We start from the raw sequence: 18921 nt of genomic DNA on the forward strand, positions 1-18921 counted from the left end.
TTGGGGAAAACAGATTAAACCTCTTTGCTTGGGCTCAAACCTGAGTATTCAGCAATTTTAATTATTTAGCCATTTGTGGGATGTGCTGTAATGTAGGAGATATATTACCATCTAGAACAGAGGTGTCCCACCTTTTAGTAGTGTTCTTGGGTCACCCCACTAGAAGAGGAGATAATTTGGGACGACCTCCAAAATAAGTGAATTACACAATTGCATAGGTTTCATGAAAACTTTTTGGGTTTGCTCAGCTTTCACCACTTGAAGGAATTTTTTAATTTCACCTCTAGGGGAGAAATTTGAGGTTTTGATCAAATTTGCTGTAAATGTACTTAAATCAAGTGAATCAAGGATTCATGTGATACATAGGGCAAGCCACTACTTAATATATATATTTTTTAAATATAATAACAGTAGCATAGAATTAGTTTGACTTTTTATTTGACATTTTATACATAACATTTCATTGTAAATTTTTTTTATAATTATAAAGGTATTAAGAAACCATATGATATTTTAACCTGAATATGAAATACTAATGCATCGGTTTATGATTCGATTGAAGTGGTTTCAATGCTCAGGGAGTTCTCAAGGTAGTCATCCAGTATTTTGGTTCTAATTTTACTCTTAATGTGCTTTACTCTTGAAAATAGTGATCATGGATGACTGGGCAAGGCATATTTGTCTCACTTTGGAGGCAAGCCAGAAAAAGATTTGGTACTGCTTCTCCACTAAATGAGTATTTCACTTTGCTGCAACTGGGAGCATTAAATAGCCATCCATTCATGTTGAGCCAGCCTCAAACCCTGATTGTAACATTAAAATATGTCAAGTTATGGTCTTGATATTTCTTTTGTACTTGGATACCAGCCCTCAAACCTGGAAAAATATCAGTGTGTAAACAGTAAAAGCTTTCTAAATTTCACTGTCAGTTGAGCTATTCTTCAGACTAGCTAAATTATTTTGTCATCTTTACATTTTCCAGCAAATATCATCCACATGTCTATCAGAATCTTAGATCATAGAATCATTTCTATCTAATTTGAATGCATGCAACATCAGTGCATTCTGCTTATGTACTGTTTTTGTACTAGGTATACCGAATGTGTATATTGTTATACTATATATTGTTCTTATACTATGCAGTTATGTTCAAACATGTCTGCATTTAGATACTTAATTTTTTTTTTTTTTTTTTAAAGTTCAGACCTTAGTCTGTCTTCTATTATTTATTATAACCTGAAGTATTACCCATATTAATTTGTTAATAACTGTGACATGTATCCCCATGGAAAGGCCATTGATAATGCATGCAATTTATGTACAGTAACCATGTTATGTGATAGGTAGTCAGTATTTAGATACTTGCTTTAAGTCTTCTTAAGTTCTGTTTCAGACTATATATACTGAATGTGTGTATAGTTATACTATATACTGTTCTTACACTATGCATTTATGTTCAAACATGTCTGTATTTAGATATTCAGTGTAAGTCTTATACTATCTGTTATAATCTAAAGTATTACTGAGGCTATCCATATTAATAACTGTGGCATGTATCCCCATGGAAAGGCCATTGATAATGTATATAATCTATGTGCAGTAACCACGTTATGTGATAGGTATGCATAATAGCATAATGGTTTAGTAGCATCCGATCATTGTGCATTATTCTCAGGAATAATTCCATGGAAATATCCACAAAGGCATGATGGTATTTTCCTAGAACTTTGGACTCTCCACTTTTACTATGACTATGGACTCATTTAGTGATTCAAACACGAAGGCATATTATTGTCAAAAGTAATTCCCCCCCACACACACACACACATAATTGTAGCATTCCTATGCAAGGTGACTAAGCAACAATAACCTATCCTGTCCATGAAACTCATCAGTGACAACAAATAAAACTGTGTCTGTCGGTCCTACCCTAAGATTCTTCCACTGAACAGGCATCATTCCGCATGGATTTCTAGGACGGAAGCCGGGTCCGTGGTGTACAGTCATGTCTAGTAGTCCTGATCATAAAATCAGATGAAAATTATTTGCAGTAGCTGCTAAAATTTGCTAGTAATTTTATTTAACAAAATGCTGTAGACTTTTTCAATACTGATCATTCAGTTTTTTTTTTAATTATCAAGTCACTTTATTAGTATGATGTTTATGTGGCATTTGAACTTCGTAATAACTTAGTTGTCCATAAATCTCACCAATAATTATATGGCTTTCATTCATAGTATTTGCCATTCATACATGGACTTGACATTTTTTATTATGCATATCTGATGTGTTAATATGTTTATATATTTTTTTTTTTTTAATTGGTCAAAAGTGTGTCTGTATGATATGATGAATCATGCAATCCATTTTGGAGGATTGTCAGAGATTTTTGATAATATAGGATAATCTACTTTTAGAAGAAATATTAATACTGCATCAACTTGTATTTAGACATATTAGTAATTGTAAATATTGTGTAAGGTAAAGTACCGTATTTGACGGCATATAAGACACACTTTTTTTACTAAATTTGGTCTCAAAAAAGTTACTTGCATCTTATATGTGAAAAACATCTTATACGTGAAGGTAATTGCATTCAATAATTGTTTATTTGGCTTTTACGAAACGTGAAATTTAAAAGAAACCATGCTATTGAAACTTTTTTCCCTTGTGTGTGGCCGTCTAAATAAGGGTGCGTCTTATATGCTGTCAAATACGGTAATTCCTTTGGAGTGAGAAATTTTTTTTGCTCAATATAATTGTAATTTTAAAATAATGTATTCCTCTTAATATGTTTAAAAAATTTCCTTCTAAATTTCAGTGATACTATGGGGAACAAAGGTGCATTCATCACTATGAAAGGAAAAGATATGAAACCTAATTTTGTAACATATTCAGCTGTTGTAAGTATATTGCATATCTGTGTAATTTTTGTGAGCTTTCCTTTCTGACTGCCTTTGTATTTATATTTTATGTAATCAAAATTATCAATTAACATATATGTTAATTGGTAGCTGACATTTTTTAATGAGTTAGGTTTCTAATGTAGTCAGCAATTGACTGCTGAATTGTGGAGACTTTTGCAGACAACGCTGTAAACTTTGATATAAGCCCAAAGATGGGAATGTTTTTCATAATTTCTTTCATTTGTTAAATAATTGTACTGTTTCTTCTTGGGCCAATGGTATTGATTTGCTAATTAACAAAAATGTCTTTCTAGTTATTGTTTCATGTGTTTATGAATTAATAAAAATAGAAAAACATGCAAATATATTTAGTTTAAGAATTTTATGTTAAATGTAACTTGTTAAAAGAAGCTTTCACAGATAACCATCAATGAGAGGTAGAATAGATGGTTTGATAAAGTTCATATTCTTTTATTGCTTTCTACAGGATTGCTATATTCAGAACCAGTGTCCAGATATGCAGAAGACTGAAAGGAATGCCTTTGTTCCAATATGTTCTAGTGCTTCTGATTTTGAGGCTGCTTCTATGCCAAGATTAGTTGATTTTGGATTTATCCCATTCAGTTACTTAGATATTCTAATTGATCACAGACAAAATCTAACAGAAATAAATTTATTGGAACATTTCCCTATTATCACATTATCTCTTGCATCAGTTGTGTGTTTAAAGCATTTGGACTTGCTAAAACCTCTGAGCCATCTACCTGAAAATTGTTAAGAACAGAAATATATCTATAAGTTCTCTGCCAACCACTACATCGTCTTTAGTTTAACATTCCTTGGAGCATCCAGGGAGTGCAACAAAGCCAAAATCATTAACAAAACATGGCATAAAAGCAGCCTTAAAATCACAAAAGTGCCATTAAACCATACAGCAACAGAGAAACTATCCTTTTAACCTACAGTGTATCTGGATATTAGTTGAGAAGTGCATGAACCATGCAGAAAATAATAAGAGGTGGGAACTTGAACAAACTATTCATGTCAGCTCCAGCTGCTGAAGCAAATGAATTGTCTGTGAATGCTTTTGTTTTCACTTACATGTTATGTTACTTATGTTAACATGCTAAATTAGACTATTTTATTTCCGTTTAAACTTCACTCTAACTGCAGAGAATTAAGAGCTTTTAAATTCTTTTAATTCTTAGCTATGTTTTAAATGTTTGATTTAATTACTTTAAATAATTTTTTTTTTTTTCTTTCTTTCTTTCAGCCCCATCCAAATGTCAAACCAATGGCATATGCAAGTAGTTTACTTGCTTTTATGTGACAGTGGCCATCCTAGATAATCATAGTTTCTCAGGAAAATCAGTTTTGTAAATACAGAAAAATCTTCTCCTTGTTAAAAGCAGCACTGATTTTGCAAAGACTCCTAAAAGAGGAGTGTTTATATTTAGTTGTATACTGTTTTAATAAATAATGTATATACTTTTTATGTGAGATCATATTTCTACATTAATTTAGTTTTAATATATGTGCATATATGTTTATTGCATTGTATTTTTTTATTCAGTCATAGGAGTATTTATATTTCACCAACTCATTGAGTCTTCACTGAAGTACAGTGCTTCTGTTAATCAAGTTGTAAAGAATAATAATTGTGAGAATTTCTAATTTTGATGTGATTTTTTAAAAAGGAATCATGTGAAGAATTGTGGACACCTGAAAAGCTCAAAAATTAGAAGTTATTTTTTTATACCTGTAGCTTTTGGAAACAATTTGGGATGTATATAGCTGACAATGATGAAGTAAACATCATTGGAATGAAGCTTTAATGTAGCAAAATTAGCAATGTATATCAAGTGATAGATATATGTATATTATGTATTAACTGTCTTAATGCCATTAAAATATTGATTTAAAATACTATACACAAAGGAAGCTGAGCTTTTATTTGAATAGTTTCCAAAAATCTTTTATTATAAAATAATGAATTCATAATAAGCTTAAGATGAAAAGATGCACTATACATGTAAGAAAGCATTTTTACAAGAAATTCAATTCTCAAACAAAAATACAATCGGTGAAACTGCATCTAACAAAAAAAAAAAAAAAAAAAATAGTATGATGTGTTAGAGTTCAGAGTAATGTTGAGTGACCTTCTTTTTTTTATATAAAAGTGTGATTTCAAATCATGAACTGATTTCATTGCACTCAATACTTGCAGAACCATCTTCGCTGGAATCTGGGCAGACACATGAACGACCACCTCTTCCATCAGGTAGACACAAATATCTGCAGCCACCATTGTCCACAGCACACGGGCTTCCCACTATTAAATAATGGACTAGATTATATCATATTTATGTAAAATGAAGTTAAGTTGTTAAAAATTAACTTTTCACATGCTTAGAATTCAATATGATTTAGACAAGATTTTATTACAGGGTGTTAAAAGAAGCAAGTTGCAGTTTTTAAATATTGCATTAATTCATATTTTATGTGTAAATTTAAGAGTGTATGTAAAAATCTGCAATGGAATAAAGTTATATAACATGAAAAAGCTTATTTATTTTGGAAACTAGATATCTTTTTAGAGCTTTTGATATAATACTTTGCTATCTAAAAAATACTGAAAGTTTCTAATTTATTTTTATATGAATAAATTGAATGCTTCATGGTATCACTGTGTATCAAAGTGATATTTATAGAGAAACAAATCTTCCCCCCCAACTGTCATAACATCACTCTTTCAAAATAAAAGACACAAATACAAAAGAATATTTTAAATGGCCTCAAATATACCTTGCTCCTTACTTTATATCAGATAAATCAATTTTTGCTAATATTGTGTTTATAATTTTCTGAAACTCAATTTTTAATTAAAATTTGGATTTCTGATTTGAGTTTCTGGTAGACAGTGGGTAAAAACAAATCTAAGAATTTCATTCGTGCATTTGAGAAGAATCAATTTTGTAAAAATTTAATGTTCTATTTGATTTACTTCTGATTTAATAGTATGAAAATGTGCATCTTATTATGTGTTCGAAATATTCAAGTAAGTTGTGAAGGTAAAATTGTTGGAACTTGCTGTAAATTTCTTTATAAGACCAACCTCCCCCCAAAAAAGGATTTGAATTCTTGAACCTTCAGTTGCATACACTTTTGTTAAAAAGTATAAAACTACCTAAAATTTTGTTTTAATCTCCAACATATGTTGCAAATTAATTTTTTCGCAATATTTCACTATTATTTATATCATTAAGTAATCTGTGTAGAATATTTAGAGATTCCTTAGTTTTTTAAAACATTACAATTGGTGAAGTTAACCAGAGAAAGATTCAAAAATTTTTACCTGCAGGACAGTAAGAAGGTAATGATACCACACCATACATTCTTCCACTTCCACCAGCTGGAACTTCTAAGGGTTCAGCATCACCACCATTTACGTGTACTCGATGCAAAAATTTGCTGTAGAAAAAAAAATTATGTTCATTTTATAAGTAATGAGGTATAACTTTCTCTCTCGATGTAAAATTCAGTGTTTTGTGTGTTTGTAGCTGAGTTATAGGTCAAAAGAAGACAATTTCAGATGAGTCCAAAAAATTATGAAATTTTTTGAGGGGTTAGAAGTTACCTTATTTGTTTCTAATATTAATTTCTGAAGATTTCAATTAACTATATTTATTTTCTTCTAGAGCTATCCCCCTTGGTAGATTAACAACCTGCATGTATGTTGTAATCCTAAAATGTTTTCATAGGGGAACCTTCTGCGTAATAAATAAATTGCACATTATATCTGATGTAAAAAAAAGTAATGCAGCTGAAATATAAAGATAAGTAATAAAAATGAATAATAATTCAAAAAAAATCTGAAAACTTTCAGAATTTACATTATGCCGAAAGAGGCTTTTTTTAACACTTTGTGTGTTACCTGTTTTATTAAATATCATATTTTTCACACTTAAACCATAAAATTAAATTCAACAGCAATATAGCAAAATAATTTTAAAATGAGCATATCTTTAGAATTTCCAATACGCAGTTTTGCGTGTTGGAGATAAAAAGTGTCCCCCCCCCTTACAGTCTTGCCATTGCTTGCTTTGAAATCGTTGAGTTTCTTAATCAAAACCATAAATGCTTTACAAAATATGAAATTGATAATGAAACAAATTCCATATTCCAAATTAGAGCTTCCAGACACCCATTATTCGGTAGAAGATTATGTTATTCAAAATTTGATGGCTCTAGGTACCGTTGTTTTGTCAGAGTGCAACATACATACATTTATGCAGATTCTTCATTATTTAATTCCTTTAAATACAACACAAGGCGATAATATTTGGTGACAACAATTTGAAAAGTGAATCAATGCAAAACGAAATAGTCCTTCTGGCTCATTTGCCTGTCTGTTTGGTTTAGTTCAGTTATTTGACTATGGCAGAGCATAACAAGAGATATTTGCTCAAGGGATGCATTCTAAGAGAGACTGACTGATGAAAAAAAAATTAACCGTGTAGCCAGCCTCTTTGCGTGGCTTTTAACCTAAGATGAACCACCATATTTGGCAGTCTAACCGTTTGACCATTGGTGGGGTGGATATTTGCCTATAGAGAGGACAGATTTTCTAAGGTAAAAGGTTTCATTTAATAGCATAAAAGTGGCATCAAAACTGGAGAAAAATCCCCACCAAACTGTATTGCAACAGAGACTTCCCATACATCTGGATTATGATTCTGAATACAGCAATCTTGTAGAAAGCAATACAAGAGGAGCCTGATCAAACCATCTATTTTAGCTCCTATGTTTAAAAGCTGTTTCAGCATGTCATCATTGAATATTTAACAGCATTTTCATTTTAACTGCATGTGTTAGTTAATTTTTTATTAGGACAAAGCAAAAGAAAGAGTAACTTAACATTCCATAAAAAATTGCTTCTAATCTCTGACAAATGTATTGTTTGGTAACTTCCAAAATATTGCCAAATGTTAAACAATATATAGAGTTATTTAGTTACAAAGTATACTCACATCTCCCAGTCTGTCCAGTAAATATAGTTTTCATGAATGGCTATTCCAAAGGGATAAGCAGCGGGAGTATAAACTAGTCTCCTGCCTTGGCCATTGAGGCCTATGCATTCTATTCTTTTCAGTCCTACAAAAAGATGCATAGATCATGAGTTAATAACGGTGATATGTGTTTAAAAATCTCAGAAATCATTCATTGTAGCCATTCACTTCACTAAATCTGGATAGAGCTCTAAATAATTTAGCTACATTACAATCAGTTTTTTAAATTTAGTAAAATCTATGCTGTTTGTTATCCCATAATATTCACTAATTCTTTGATAACGCGTTGTGCCCATAAAAGTCCTCATGCGGCCTTTATTTTCGCAGTAGTTGATCAATACTTTTCATTTTATTTGCCTGAACTTGCTCATTGTTTTGTAGAATGTGATTTTTTTTTTAATTCTATGAATAAAATCTTTTTGGAAAACATATTAGAATTTTTTTGTGACATTTCCACAGACCTTTTTCTTAATTTGACATCATGAACATTTTTCTAAACTGATATTTCATTTTTATTTATATACAAACACAAATATGTCTCTCTGAATATGATGTTGAACTTTAAATACTACGTTAAATTTTTCACGAGACAAACTCGTATGTTATTTTGTATGATAAATAAAAATTTTATTATATTTAATGAAGGAAATCTTGCTAATTATAACTATGTGAATTAAGGGACTGTATAAACAGATTTTATAACTTTTACAAAATTAATTTCTTTAAATTTAAAAATCTCGAAGTATGACTGTTTCATTTAAAACATTTTTGAATAAGGAGTATACATTTATGACCAATGCTTGCAAAAATAAAAATTGTATAGAGACTGTTATGAACACAGCATATATTATTAAAATCCATAAATAAGGAAATTAAACAAAAATTCATCACAAAAAAGTTTGTTTTCAAAACATATGTATTAATATGAATTTTATGTATGTATCATTCCGTTAAAAAATTAAAGATTAAAATTTGCAATAAAAATAACAATTTTTAGTTATGTGTGTGAATATTATTAATCATTTAACTTCAATAAAAATATTTCAAAAATATGTTTCTCATGACTTTTAATTCATGCATTTTTACATTTAAACTTTATTAAATTATTTTCAGCTTTTTTTGAAATGGGAATTTCCTCAAAAAAAAAGTACTTTTGCATTTTTAAGATTCTTGGGTACCTCATTTAGATTGAAAGCTTAATATGCATGAGAATAATTTTAAATCTTACCGGAATCTGTCCAGCAGAGGTTATTTCTGGTAAAATCAATGACTACCATGTTAGGTAATCCTAGGTTGTCATTCACTAATTCCTTTCTTCCTGTACCATCCATATTAGCCACTTCAATTTTGGGTGCACTGCGATTCCAATCTGTCCAATACAATTTCCTAAAGAACATATGATTAATATCTATTTTTTTGTACTAATTCTTGTGTAATAACCCACGAATTGCTTAAAACTTATGAGCAAAAGAAACAAAATTAAATAAAAAATTTGATACAGATATGTGTCATTGTATACAGTATCCACCAAAGTCCTTACCTAGCCATTATTCTTATAACCATTGGTTGTAGACACATACTTCTAATTACAAAATGTCTTAAATAATACAAATATCTACGTTTTGTAATTTTTTAATTTAAAAGAAAACCAACTTTTGTAAAACTAACACTATACATTTACCTGTTCCCCATACTCCTATTTAGAAAAATTTTATACTTATTAAATAACAAAAATTGCGACTCATGACATAGGCTGACCAGTATTTCAGTTTAAAATTGGAGATTATATTCAGAAGCCACACACAGAGTTCTTATTCACAGAATTTTTTAGGATTCATGTTGTTGGAAACACTAGTAGGCTCCAGTATTTATCAGCTCATTCATTTCGTTATTTGCTTAGCAGCCGAGCGGTAACGTCGCTGAACACTGGTAGTTCGGTCCGAGGTTCGAATCCTGCAAACGGGCTGGCTGCATGGGTGTTTTCGTGGTTTTCCTCATGTGTAATGTGTATACGAGCCAGTTTCCTTTAAAAAGTCCTCAACGAAGGCATCCCTTCCTTAAGGCAGATAGCCCTCTAGTGCTTTGCCGTAATCTAGTAAACCAAAACCATTATTTGCTTAAATTAATCAGTAAATACAGGGTGTTTATAAAGTCTATACTTTCTGCTTAAACAGGCTTTATACTGAAAAATAAATTATTTACATGAAAACTCAACATAATAGAACACCAAATTAGTACAATTCAATGTTGCCTCCCTGAGTGTTCAGGCACAATTGCCACCATTCCACTACTCTCTGGAACACCTTATGTAAAGTTGTTGGCATAATTTCAGCTGCTGCAGCCATAATTATCTGTTTTAATTGTTCAATGCTGCCAATCTTCACTTGGTACACTTTGGATTTCACAAAGCCCCATACAAAAAAAATCTGATGATTGTGGAGAGCAACGACCAATCCACATATCAGGAAAAGTTTCATTAAGTAATTATGCACAATAATGGCAAAATGGTGAGATGCCCCATCCTGTTGGTAGGCAATAGTGTCAATGATGCCATCTGATACTAGCTGTGGCTCAAGATATTGTTGCAATATATTGAGATAAATTTCTCCAGTTATGGTCTTTTTCTGTAAACATTAAAGGTCTGTAAAGCTTAGACTTAGTTATTCCATTCCATACCTTAATTTTAAGTTTGTCTTGCTGAGATTCGTATAACACATTAGTTTATTCATCAGCCCAGATTTGACAATTATGCCTATTAAAAGGGCCACAGAGATGGAATGTGTTGCTTTGTCGCTAAAGAGAACATTCTCCACAGCTTCCAACAAATCATAACACATAGCTTGCTGAGCTGCATAATTCTCATCTTCAAGCTTATGCACAGTTTGAATGCAGTAGGCATGCTTGTTTAAATGATAGCGTAGAGTTTTCCAAACAGTAGTATGCGAAATACCAAGTTCCCAGCTGAGTCTTCATGTAGAAGATTAGGGGCTACACGTAATCGCTTCTTGCATGCTTTGTGCAACTTGTGGCATTTTCAAAGGTCTCCCAGAACGGTCTTCATCTGTAACATTACCAGTTCGCTTGAATTTGTTTACCAAATTTTAATAGCTGCTCTGGTAGGGGCTTGTTTTCTGAATTTACTGGAGAAGTCTTCCTGCAACTGTTGATAGGTTAATCCACATGTAGGGGCACAAACAATGGTAATTCTTTCAAATCACCCGCAAATAAATTGCAATTAGAACATATTTCTCAAACATGTATAGAGACTTTATAAATACCCTGTATTACAAGATAGTAAATAACAAAAAAGAATTTTGGTGAATATAGCGTTATGGAATCAGTTTTATTTTGTTAATCAAGTGAAAGACAGTATTACTGCGATTGAATGATACGTCTGAAATCTCTTCCTGATATAAGTGCTGTTCACCAAAATAATTCTTTTGCACATCTTATGACTCAATCTGTATAATATAAAATATTTTTGATGAAATTTGGCAAACACTAGGATTGATGAAGCTCATTTATTAGTTTGCTTTAAGGTGAAAAGTTTGTCGTTTATTGACGATTTATATCTTGAACAAAATTTATTAAATCAAGAACTGCTTAAAAGAATACAATCAAGAAATATTTATATATATATTTTTTAAATATAATTTTATGTATTTACATTATAATTAATTTGTACTCCTCAATAATTCAACCCTCTCTGAACAATAAATGACATAGAAACATTCCATATTCATAGAAAACCTCAAATATTAAAATTTCTTATTTGCAACAATACCACATCATCTTAATAGTAATAATGATAATAATATGATCTAGGATAAATGCCATATATTAAATGTAGAAACATTCTTTGATAATGACCTGATCATGTAAGTAAATATTTATATAGTATGTCTAAATATATCATATACTACAAACTGCCAGAACTCCCCTCCCCCTCCAATCAACAGTGGTTAGATGTGGGCACAAGTATGCATGAAATTTAAGTTTTAATGCTGTAAAATGAAAAGTTTTATGTGAATGTAAACAATAAAATTTCTGCAATACGTACTGAAATGTAAATATTGTGGGAAAATGCCGAAAGTCTGTCACTTAATTCTTACAACTGTTTTCTGTTTACATAAAGCATATACTTTGTTTTGTGTTTTTAAACACATTACTGAAATATGAACATACATTGCATATAAAATTGGATTGTATTAAAGCAAAGCACAGTAAGACTATCTTGCCTAAGGGATGACTTGGAAGACATTTTTAGGGAAACGGGTGCATATTCCTGTTACACACAAAGAAGACCACACAAAATCCCATTGAGCTAGACTGTTTATTGGGGTTTTAGTCCAGATCAAAAGTTTATCAGCGACTTTACTGCTTTTCAGTGTTGCTGGCAGAAAATATTTGTGAGCAATTGAAGAATGCTATAATACTCTGTGTTGGGCTGTCCATAATTTCAAAATGTAACAGCTTATCGATATCCTTGTGACAGTTTGCAGATACTAACCGCCTTTTTAGAAAGTAAGAGTTACCATTATACAATTTTTTCAAAATTGCGTGCAAAGAATCGATGAAGCACTTACCCTAATCCAGGATGCACTGCTATGCCTCTGGGATTATCCAGACCATCAGAAAAAAGCACCTTCCGATAATTTTTAGAAAGGCTGGCAACTTCTATAGTATCTTTTCCCGAATCGGTCCAGTATATTGTTCTTCCCAGCCAGTCTACGGCAACTCCTTCTGGGGACAGCATATCTGATGATAAGGAAAAAGAAAGATATCACAAAATTGTTGAATCCAAGTTTCTTTTTGTTTAAACATCCAATTTAAAAAACACATAAAGTTAGCTTTAATGATTTTCTTTTATATAACTAGGTAAGACGAGAAGAATTAAATGAATTAATACTTGCTGTATTTGTAGCACCTTTTAAATACATTTTACTATAATATGTAATTAATTAACTATTCATTTAGTAACTCATGCCATATTTTAAAATCTGACTGCAAATTCTTATATGTCAATGATTTTATACCAGCAGTTGTAATTATATCTTCTATTTTGTTACAATTTTTAAATTTTTCATTTGTAAAAACTTTCAGACAATTCTGCGGGACGTTGATAAAATGAACATTGAAATGATTTTTTTTTTTTAAATTTTATTTTTCATTTCAAAAGGATTCAATTATATGTGTCTAGTATTGTACAGAAGTTCACATTATTCACTTCAGTGTACACTAGTGTACAGGAAAGCGAATTTTAGGTTCGGACAGTAATTTTAATGCATCAGTAACAGAAAACTCAGCAGTCAAAGCGATTGTAAAAAGTGAAAATAAGGCACTGAGTGAATCGAAGTTAAATGAAATTTTTCAAGACTATGAAGAATTCCTTTCCATAAGGAAATTCAACAGATCTGCTTCTGCAGCTTTTCCCAGAAAAATGGCATTTTGCCTTTTACTCAGTACCGTGAGTAAAGAATGAGAGAGAAGCCATTCTAAATCTAATTATAGGAAGATCTGCTTCCAAAATGTGATTCTTGATTAACAGTGCTATTCTGAATGAAAAAATAAAATCACTATCTTCAGAGCCAGATTTAGACTTGATAAGGCCGAAAGCTATTAAGACATGTGGCCCTTTATATAAGTTTGTAATAATATATTTTAATACTATTTATACTATATTTTAATTTTTGGGGGGCCCCAAGTTGTAGCTCGTGTAACTTATACGTAAATCCGGCTCTGACCATATTTGAAAGAAACATTTATTTATCTCATAAATGAAATATAAAATATGTTTGAGGACATTAACTCCCGTTTGCAGATTGTGGACATATGTTCCAGATAATATTCTGTTAGTAATATTAATTATTTATTTTATTTGAATTATAAAAATCGACCTTTTTTTAATTGAATGTTTAAATTCCTTGTGCACCACATAATATTACACAAGGCTCACAGAGGAGAGTTAAAAAAAAAAAAAAAATACGGCAACGCAACACAAAATAAAATAAACTTACAAATTCACAGATGACGCGTAAGGGATAATAGATTTAAGGGACAACTGTTGAAGTACAAATCAATATATAAAATTCAGGATGGTACATGAAATGTCATACCATTCAATCACCCCATAAAACTGTTGATATTATGTACTATATGTTAAAATCTCATATTCACGTGATTTTGTTTTTATCATGGAAAATCTAATGGATGTCACTATCGGATTCTAATTTTCCATGAAACATCAGTTTGCAAGATGGCAGATAATCAGCTTGTTAAGTGTTGAACAGACAATAAAAGGCGTAATTCTTCTGTTGTAACTGGAAACTAAGTCCTGCAGACTCTACTAGACTGTTAGCGAGTTATGGGTATATCTAAAACAACTCACGAAATACTAAAGAAAGTTAATATAACCTTTTTATTTAGTCTTAGTGTAAAAGAACATGCACAACTTGTGCTACAGACGAAATTTTCCACTAATTATGGATATTTAAATGAACATAACAGACTCTAAAATTGAACAGTGATAATACAGTCTAATATTACACATAAAATAGACTAGTTTAAGCTATCTCACATATTTCACCGGGGCGTATGTTAAAACATCGGGAGAGAGATGCTAAAGCCAGAATAGAACTTTAGTAGAGCTGGCAAGAATAATAGCAGCAGGATGCAGTTGCACTAGCTCTAATCTAAAAATTGAAAACCCTCGGATTAAATACAGAAAAACTTGACTTGCGTTCTAGTGAGGAATACGGAAAGGAGTAGTTATAATAAACTGAAATCGTAACAGCTAGTTAAACATAAGATGCCTTACGAAATGAAGATTTTTGACGCGCTGATTTAGCACGGGCACAAAAGTTAAATAAGTCAAAATCCATTAAATTATTCCAGCCATAAAGTTAACAATTAAAACTTGACAGTTTAATAATAAGCAAAATTAACAAACACAGTAACGAAAAGATTTGATAGAAGTACACAATATTAAACTGGACGAGCCAGCGCGGTCACACACTATAGCAGGTTCTCAGAGTACAGAAAAAAAATCAGCGAGATCGGACAAGATTACTCTAATAATAATTCCTCGCCAAATGGTGGTTTCACTGGAAAAGTTTCTTGCTTAGGCGATGTACTGCCGCTGCACACTCCCTCCACAATGTCGATGACAGTGATGTAGCAGGATCCGTAAAAGTCGTCTAGAACGTGTTGCTGGTAAAGGTGTTGATGTGTTGACAATCTGAAGAAAAAATGGCATCGCCCTTGGTTTTTGACACTCTGAGGAAAGTTAGAACTGTTGGCAGCGAGAAATGTTGATCGATTGGGAATAATTGTTTTACTGTCTTTAATATCCAACTCGAAATTCTTTTCTCGTCTAAGGGGAAAAAAAAAATTAGTAAGGTTCATCATAAAGAGCTTCAGGTGATTTCCGCATACATCATGCTGAAGAAACATATGAGCGCTCTCACTCAGGTGGGGGCAGACAAAAATCGCTTTCTGCCTATGGCAGGAAAGTGGAATAGGACGTACACTCACAAAACTGGGATCTTAAATCCTCTACGAGTTGTTCCAGTGATACGATACGAAACCGATGTCGAATCTAAAAATTCACCTGGTAGACGGAGACTCTTAATGCGTACATTAATTCGGCCGTTAATGGTCCTCTTTAAACCAATATGGTGGTTAGCGACTCTGACTACAGTACACCGTAGAGCCCTGTTCCATATCCCTAAGAAGACATGAATGTTTGCAAATATATAGTGTCAGTGTGGCATGGGGGGTACTCAATATATGCGGCGAGCCGAAAGTCCTCTCGAGAGGGGGGTGATAGGGGAAAAGGGGTGGGAGACCCTTAGAACCATCTCCGCGGAGTTATCTCGTTCAAAATTGGGGGCGGAACTGAGCAAAGTCGTACTGTCACCTGTAAGGTGAAAGCGAGATTAGTCACAACAACAACATCAGATCCTTTTTGAGATTCCTCTCCGTCCTCGCTGCAGACTATTGGTCCCTGTTGTAGCTGCAAGACAACACAAAACAAAGCACTCACAAATTGACGGCATTGTTCTGTTATGAAGTGGGTTGGACAATCAAATCGAGCAATTCACTAGTTATAAAATGCTTGTGCTGCTGTCTGTGCTGTTATATCCAGTACTGCACTGCTTCTGGCCATCGCGTATATCCATTTGTTATTGTCAAACGATGCTAATTTCCTCAGGAAGATGGAAGAGGACCGACAAGGTCGAGGGGATGTATGATCGAATCTCTGTCATTGGTCTAAAACGTTTCCTGCTAGGAGTTTTGTATGACGGGGTAATTTTTGACTTCAGACATGGAATATAGTTCCTTTAGAGCCACAGCGTTTTGAGGAAATCGTTGGTAAGTACTTTCTTCCCAATTCTCTTATTTTTCTCAATAAATGGGACGGCTTGTCGTTGTTTAGTGTAACTCCGAAATTAACTGATATATTTGTTCGTTTTCCGAATCAGAGAATTCTGCTATCAGTCTAGTTTTTAATGTGATGTTTTTATCTTTATTGGAAGGGTGAAATTTTCACCCTCGAGGGGAGATATTTGCGATTCAGGCACTATGGAAGAATTATTACCGCTAGTTTGGACATCTGATCCTGTCATCTTAAAAGATTAAAATATATTAATAGGGTGAGGGAACAAATGCAATAAATATACAGTATTAAAGCGCTGAGAAATAAATAGTAATAGAACGCAAAACAATAAATAAAGAGTGAGTATTATTAACAGTAATCTGTATAAGATTATAAAAATAAATACAGATAAACAATAAAAGGTATATATAAATATTTTAGCAGTTTATGACTAATCACATAGAGAAAAATAAAGAAAAAAACGTTTCTTTTGTAAGTAGATTAAATAATGGGCATTTCTGTGCAGGTTGTTGTGAAAAGTATTGATCAATATATATATGTATCTTTTTTCAAACAAGAGATCTTACAGAGTTCGTACTCTAGAAAACTCTGCCTGGCTTCAGTATTGGCACATATCCAATTCGCAACATTATTTTCTTGAATTAAAAATCAAAAATAATTTTAGCTAAAGGAGTTTTTATTATGCTTATTTGATTAAAAACTGTAAAATAATAAACTTTTTTGAGAGTATTACTAATGTATTTTTTAGCATTTGAAAACTTGCAACTGACTTGTGTGAGGAGAAAAAAAGAAAGAAAATTACAAATAAATAAAAAAAAAGTTACACATTAAATAAATTACAAAAGATGTCATTGATTGCCATTTCAGGGGAGGAATCGAACTCGAATGATTCTAATTTATTTATTTATAGACTCTCAGATAAGTTTGAAATGCCGAAATTCCCCAATTTTGAAATTAAATCAGTTTATTTTTATCACATGGAAATCAAAATTGTTTTATTTTGTTTTTTATAATCAATATAAAGAAATAATACAAAAAAAGACAGAATGAAAAATTTGATTTTGTGAATTTTTAAATTTAAATATGCCAAACATGAATATTTGCTTCATTTGAAACATTTTTATAACTGGAAGTATGTGTCTACAAACAACTGTTGTGAAAATCAAGGCCAAGTGGGACCGTTTGTAAACCAGATGTATAAACTACGAGCTTATTTAAGTAAAAAATGTGACATTCACACCCTGAATTGAAGTAAAATGCAATGTAGTAGATGATAATGAACTGCTAACACATTTACTATGCTATTACCATATCTGATTACATGCTATTACCATATCTGATTAATATAAACGACGATAAAACTTAATATTAGCCCTTTTATTTAATTAAAGGCATGCTTTGTGTGTCTCAAATTTCTAAACTTTTACCTCGCTTTTTTTGATTCCTTAGTGCACATTTACTCTAAACAAATTATAACATGGTTATAATTTGTTTTAATGTTACGTGATTAAATGATCAAAATTGCGCAAGATGTTCTATATCACAGAAATATTAGTTACCATGCGAGATAATCATGGAGACTTCAGATCCATTATAGTTAGCTCTGCGTATGACTTTCAGAGATGCGTCAGCCCAGTAAAGATGTCCCTGTTGACAATCAGTTGCCAAACCAACTGGAGTCTGGTTTGGTTCCATAAGCAGAAGTTGTCCTGGATTGCTTTTTGATGGAGTTGTAGGTACACGAAGCAAAGACATACCATGAGCGAAGACCAAGTGGCCACCGCTATGTTGAGGAGCAACTGTAAATTAATTAAATTAGTAAAGAATAAGAATTTAAAATTAGATTTTTATTAATAAGACAGAATGAATAAGAACTCAATAAAGGGTTGTTTCGCTTATCAGTAATAAAATTTAAGATTCCATATTACTAATAAATATTAAAATTTCTTGTTAGTTTTAATTCAGTTCTTCGTAAACGCTTTCAGAGTTCTAATATCTAATGTTTTTACATTTCATTATCATTTTCCTCAATAGATGGGGCCACATTCTTGCTTGATTTGGTCAGCTCATTATTTTCGGTATAAAGCCGTCCAGATCAGCGGTCGCCAACCGGTGGTCCGTGAAAACCTTTTGATGGTCCGCAAAAGAACCGGGACATTATTTATATTGTTGCGTTTTTCTTTTCTGACACCAGTTGTTACGTTATTTTCTTCCTTCACGTTCGTACGAGGTTCGTAGAGATTTGGAGTGAATAATAACGACACTTCTTGATGAAGTATCGAAACACACTTTATTAGCCAGTATTGTCAGGACAGCTCCAAAACACGTTTTACAGTCGTTGATGAACTACTATAAACACGCTGACACGGTCAGCGACACGGCCTTCAGGTTATCAGGCTATCAGGGTGAAAACAGCTTCACTGTAAAGCACCAGAGTACAGCTCCCGACTCTGCTCGGTCGATCTCGGAACTCCACGTACTCTCGAGACTCTCCACGCTACAACTCGTGATGCACTCGACGACACACAAAGCTGTTAGTTTGGTACAT

General features: G+C 32.1%; 2 protein-coding genes across 3 annotated transcripts in view; one reads left to right on the plus strand and one right to left on the minus strand.

The window, feature by feature from the left end:
* The window catches only part of PpD3 (protein phosphatase D3), a 47031-nt gene extending 42630 nt beyond the window's left edge, over nucleotides 1-4401 (plus strand). For both annotated transcript variants that reach the window (XM_085813389.1, XM_085813390.1), the window contains exons 13-14: nucleotides 2822-2903; nucleotides 4180-4401. In XM_085813389.1, the coding sequence (XP_085669515.1) occupies nucleotides 2822-2903; nucleotides 4180-4236 (139 nt within the window). In that variant the 3' untranslated portion in view covers nucleotides 4237-4401. The remainder of the gene's footprint in view (nucleotides 1-2821; nucleotides 2904-4179) is intronic.
* Nucleotides 4402-4837: 436 nt separating this feature from the next.
* Ndg (Nidogen) overlaps nucleotides 4838-18921 on the minus strand; it is a 112068-nt gene continuing 97984 nt past the window's right edge. The window contains exons 16-21 of the mRNA XM_085813388.1: nucleotides 17933-18172; nucleotides 12562-12733; nucleotides 9204-9361; nucleotides 7937-8060; nucleotides 6262-6377; nucleotides 4838-5238 (exon numbers count right to left, since the gene is read on the minus strand). Of these exons, the coding sequence (XP_085669514.1) occupies nucleotides 5099-5238; nucleotides 6262-6377; nucleotides 7937-8060; nucleotides 9204-9361; nucleotides 12562-12733; nucleotides 17933-18172 (950 nt within the window). The 3' untranslated portion in view covers nucleotides 4838-5098. The remainder of the gene's footprint in view (nucleotides 5239-6261; nucleotides 6378-7936; nucleotides 8061-9203; nucleotides 9362-12561; nucleotides 12734-17932; nucleotides 18173-18921) is intronic.

Source organism: Stegodyphus dumicola, chromosome 3 (genome assembly GCF_044657685.1).
Source record: "Stegodyphus dumicola isolate Sdum_Otavi_A_Nest chromosome 3, ASM4465768v1".
NCBI classification, from domain to species: Eukaryota; Metazoa; Arthropoda; class Arachnida; order Araneae; family Eresidae; genus Stegodyphus; species Stegodyphus dumicola.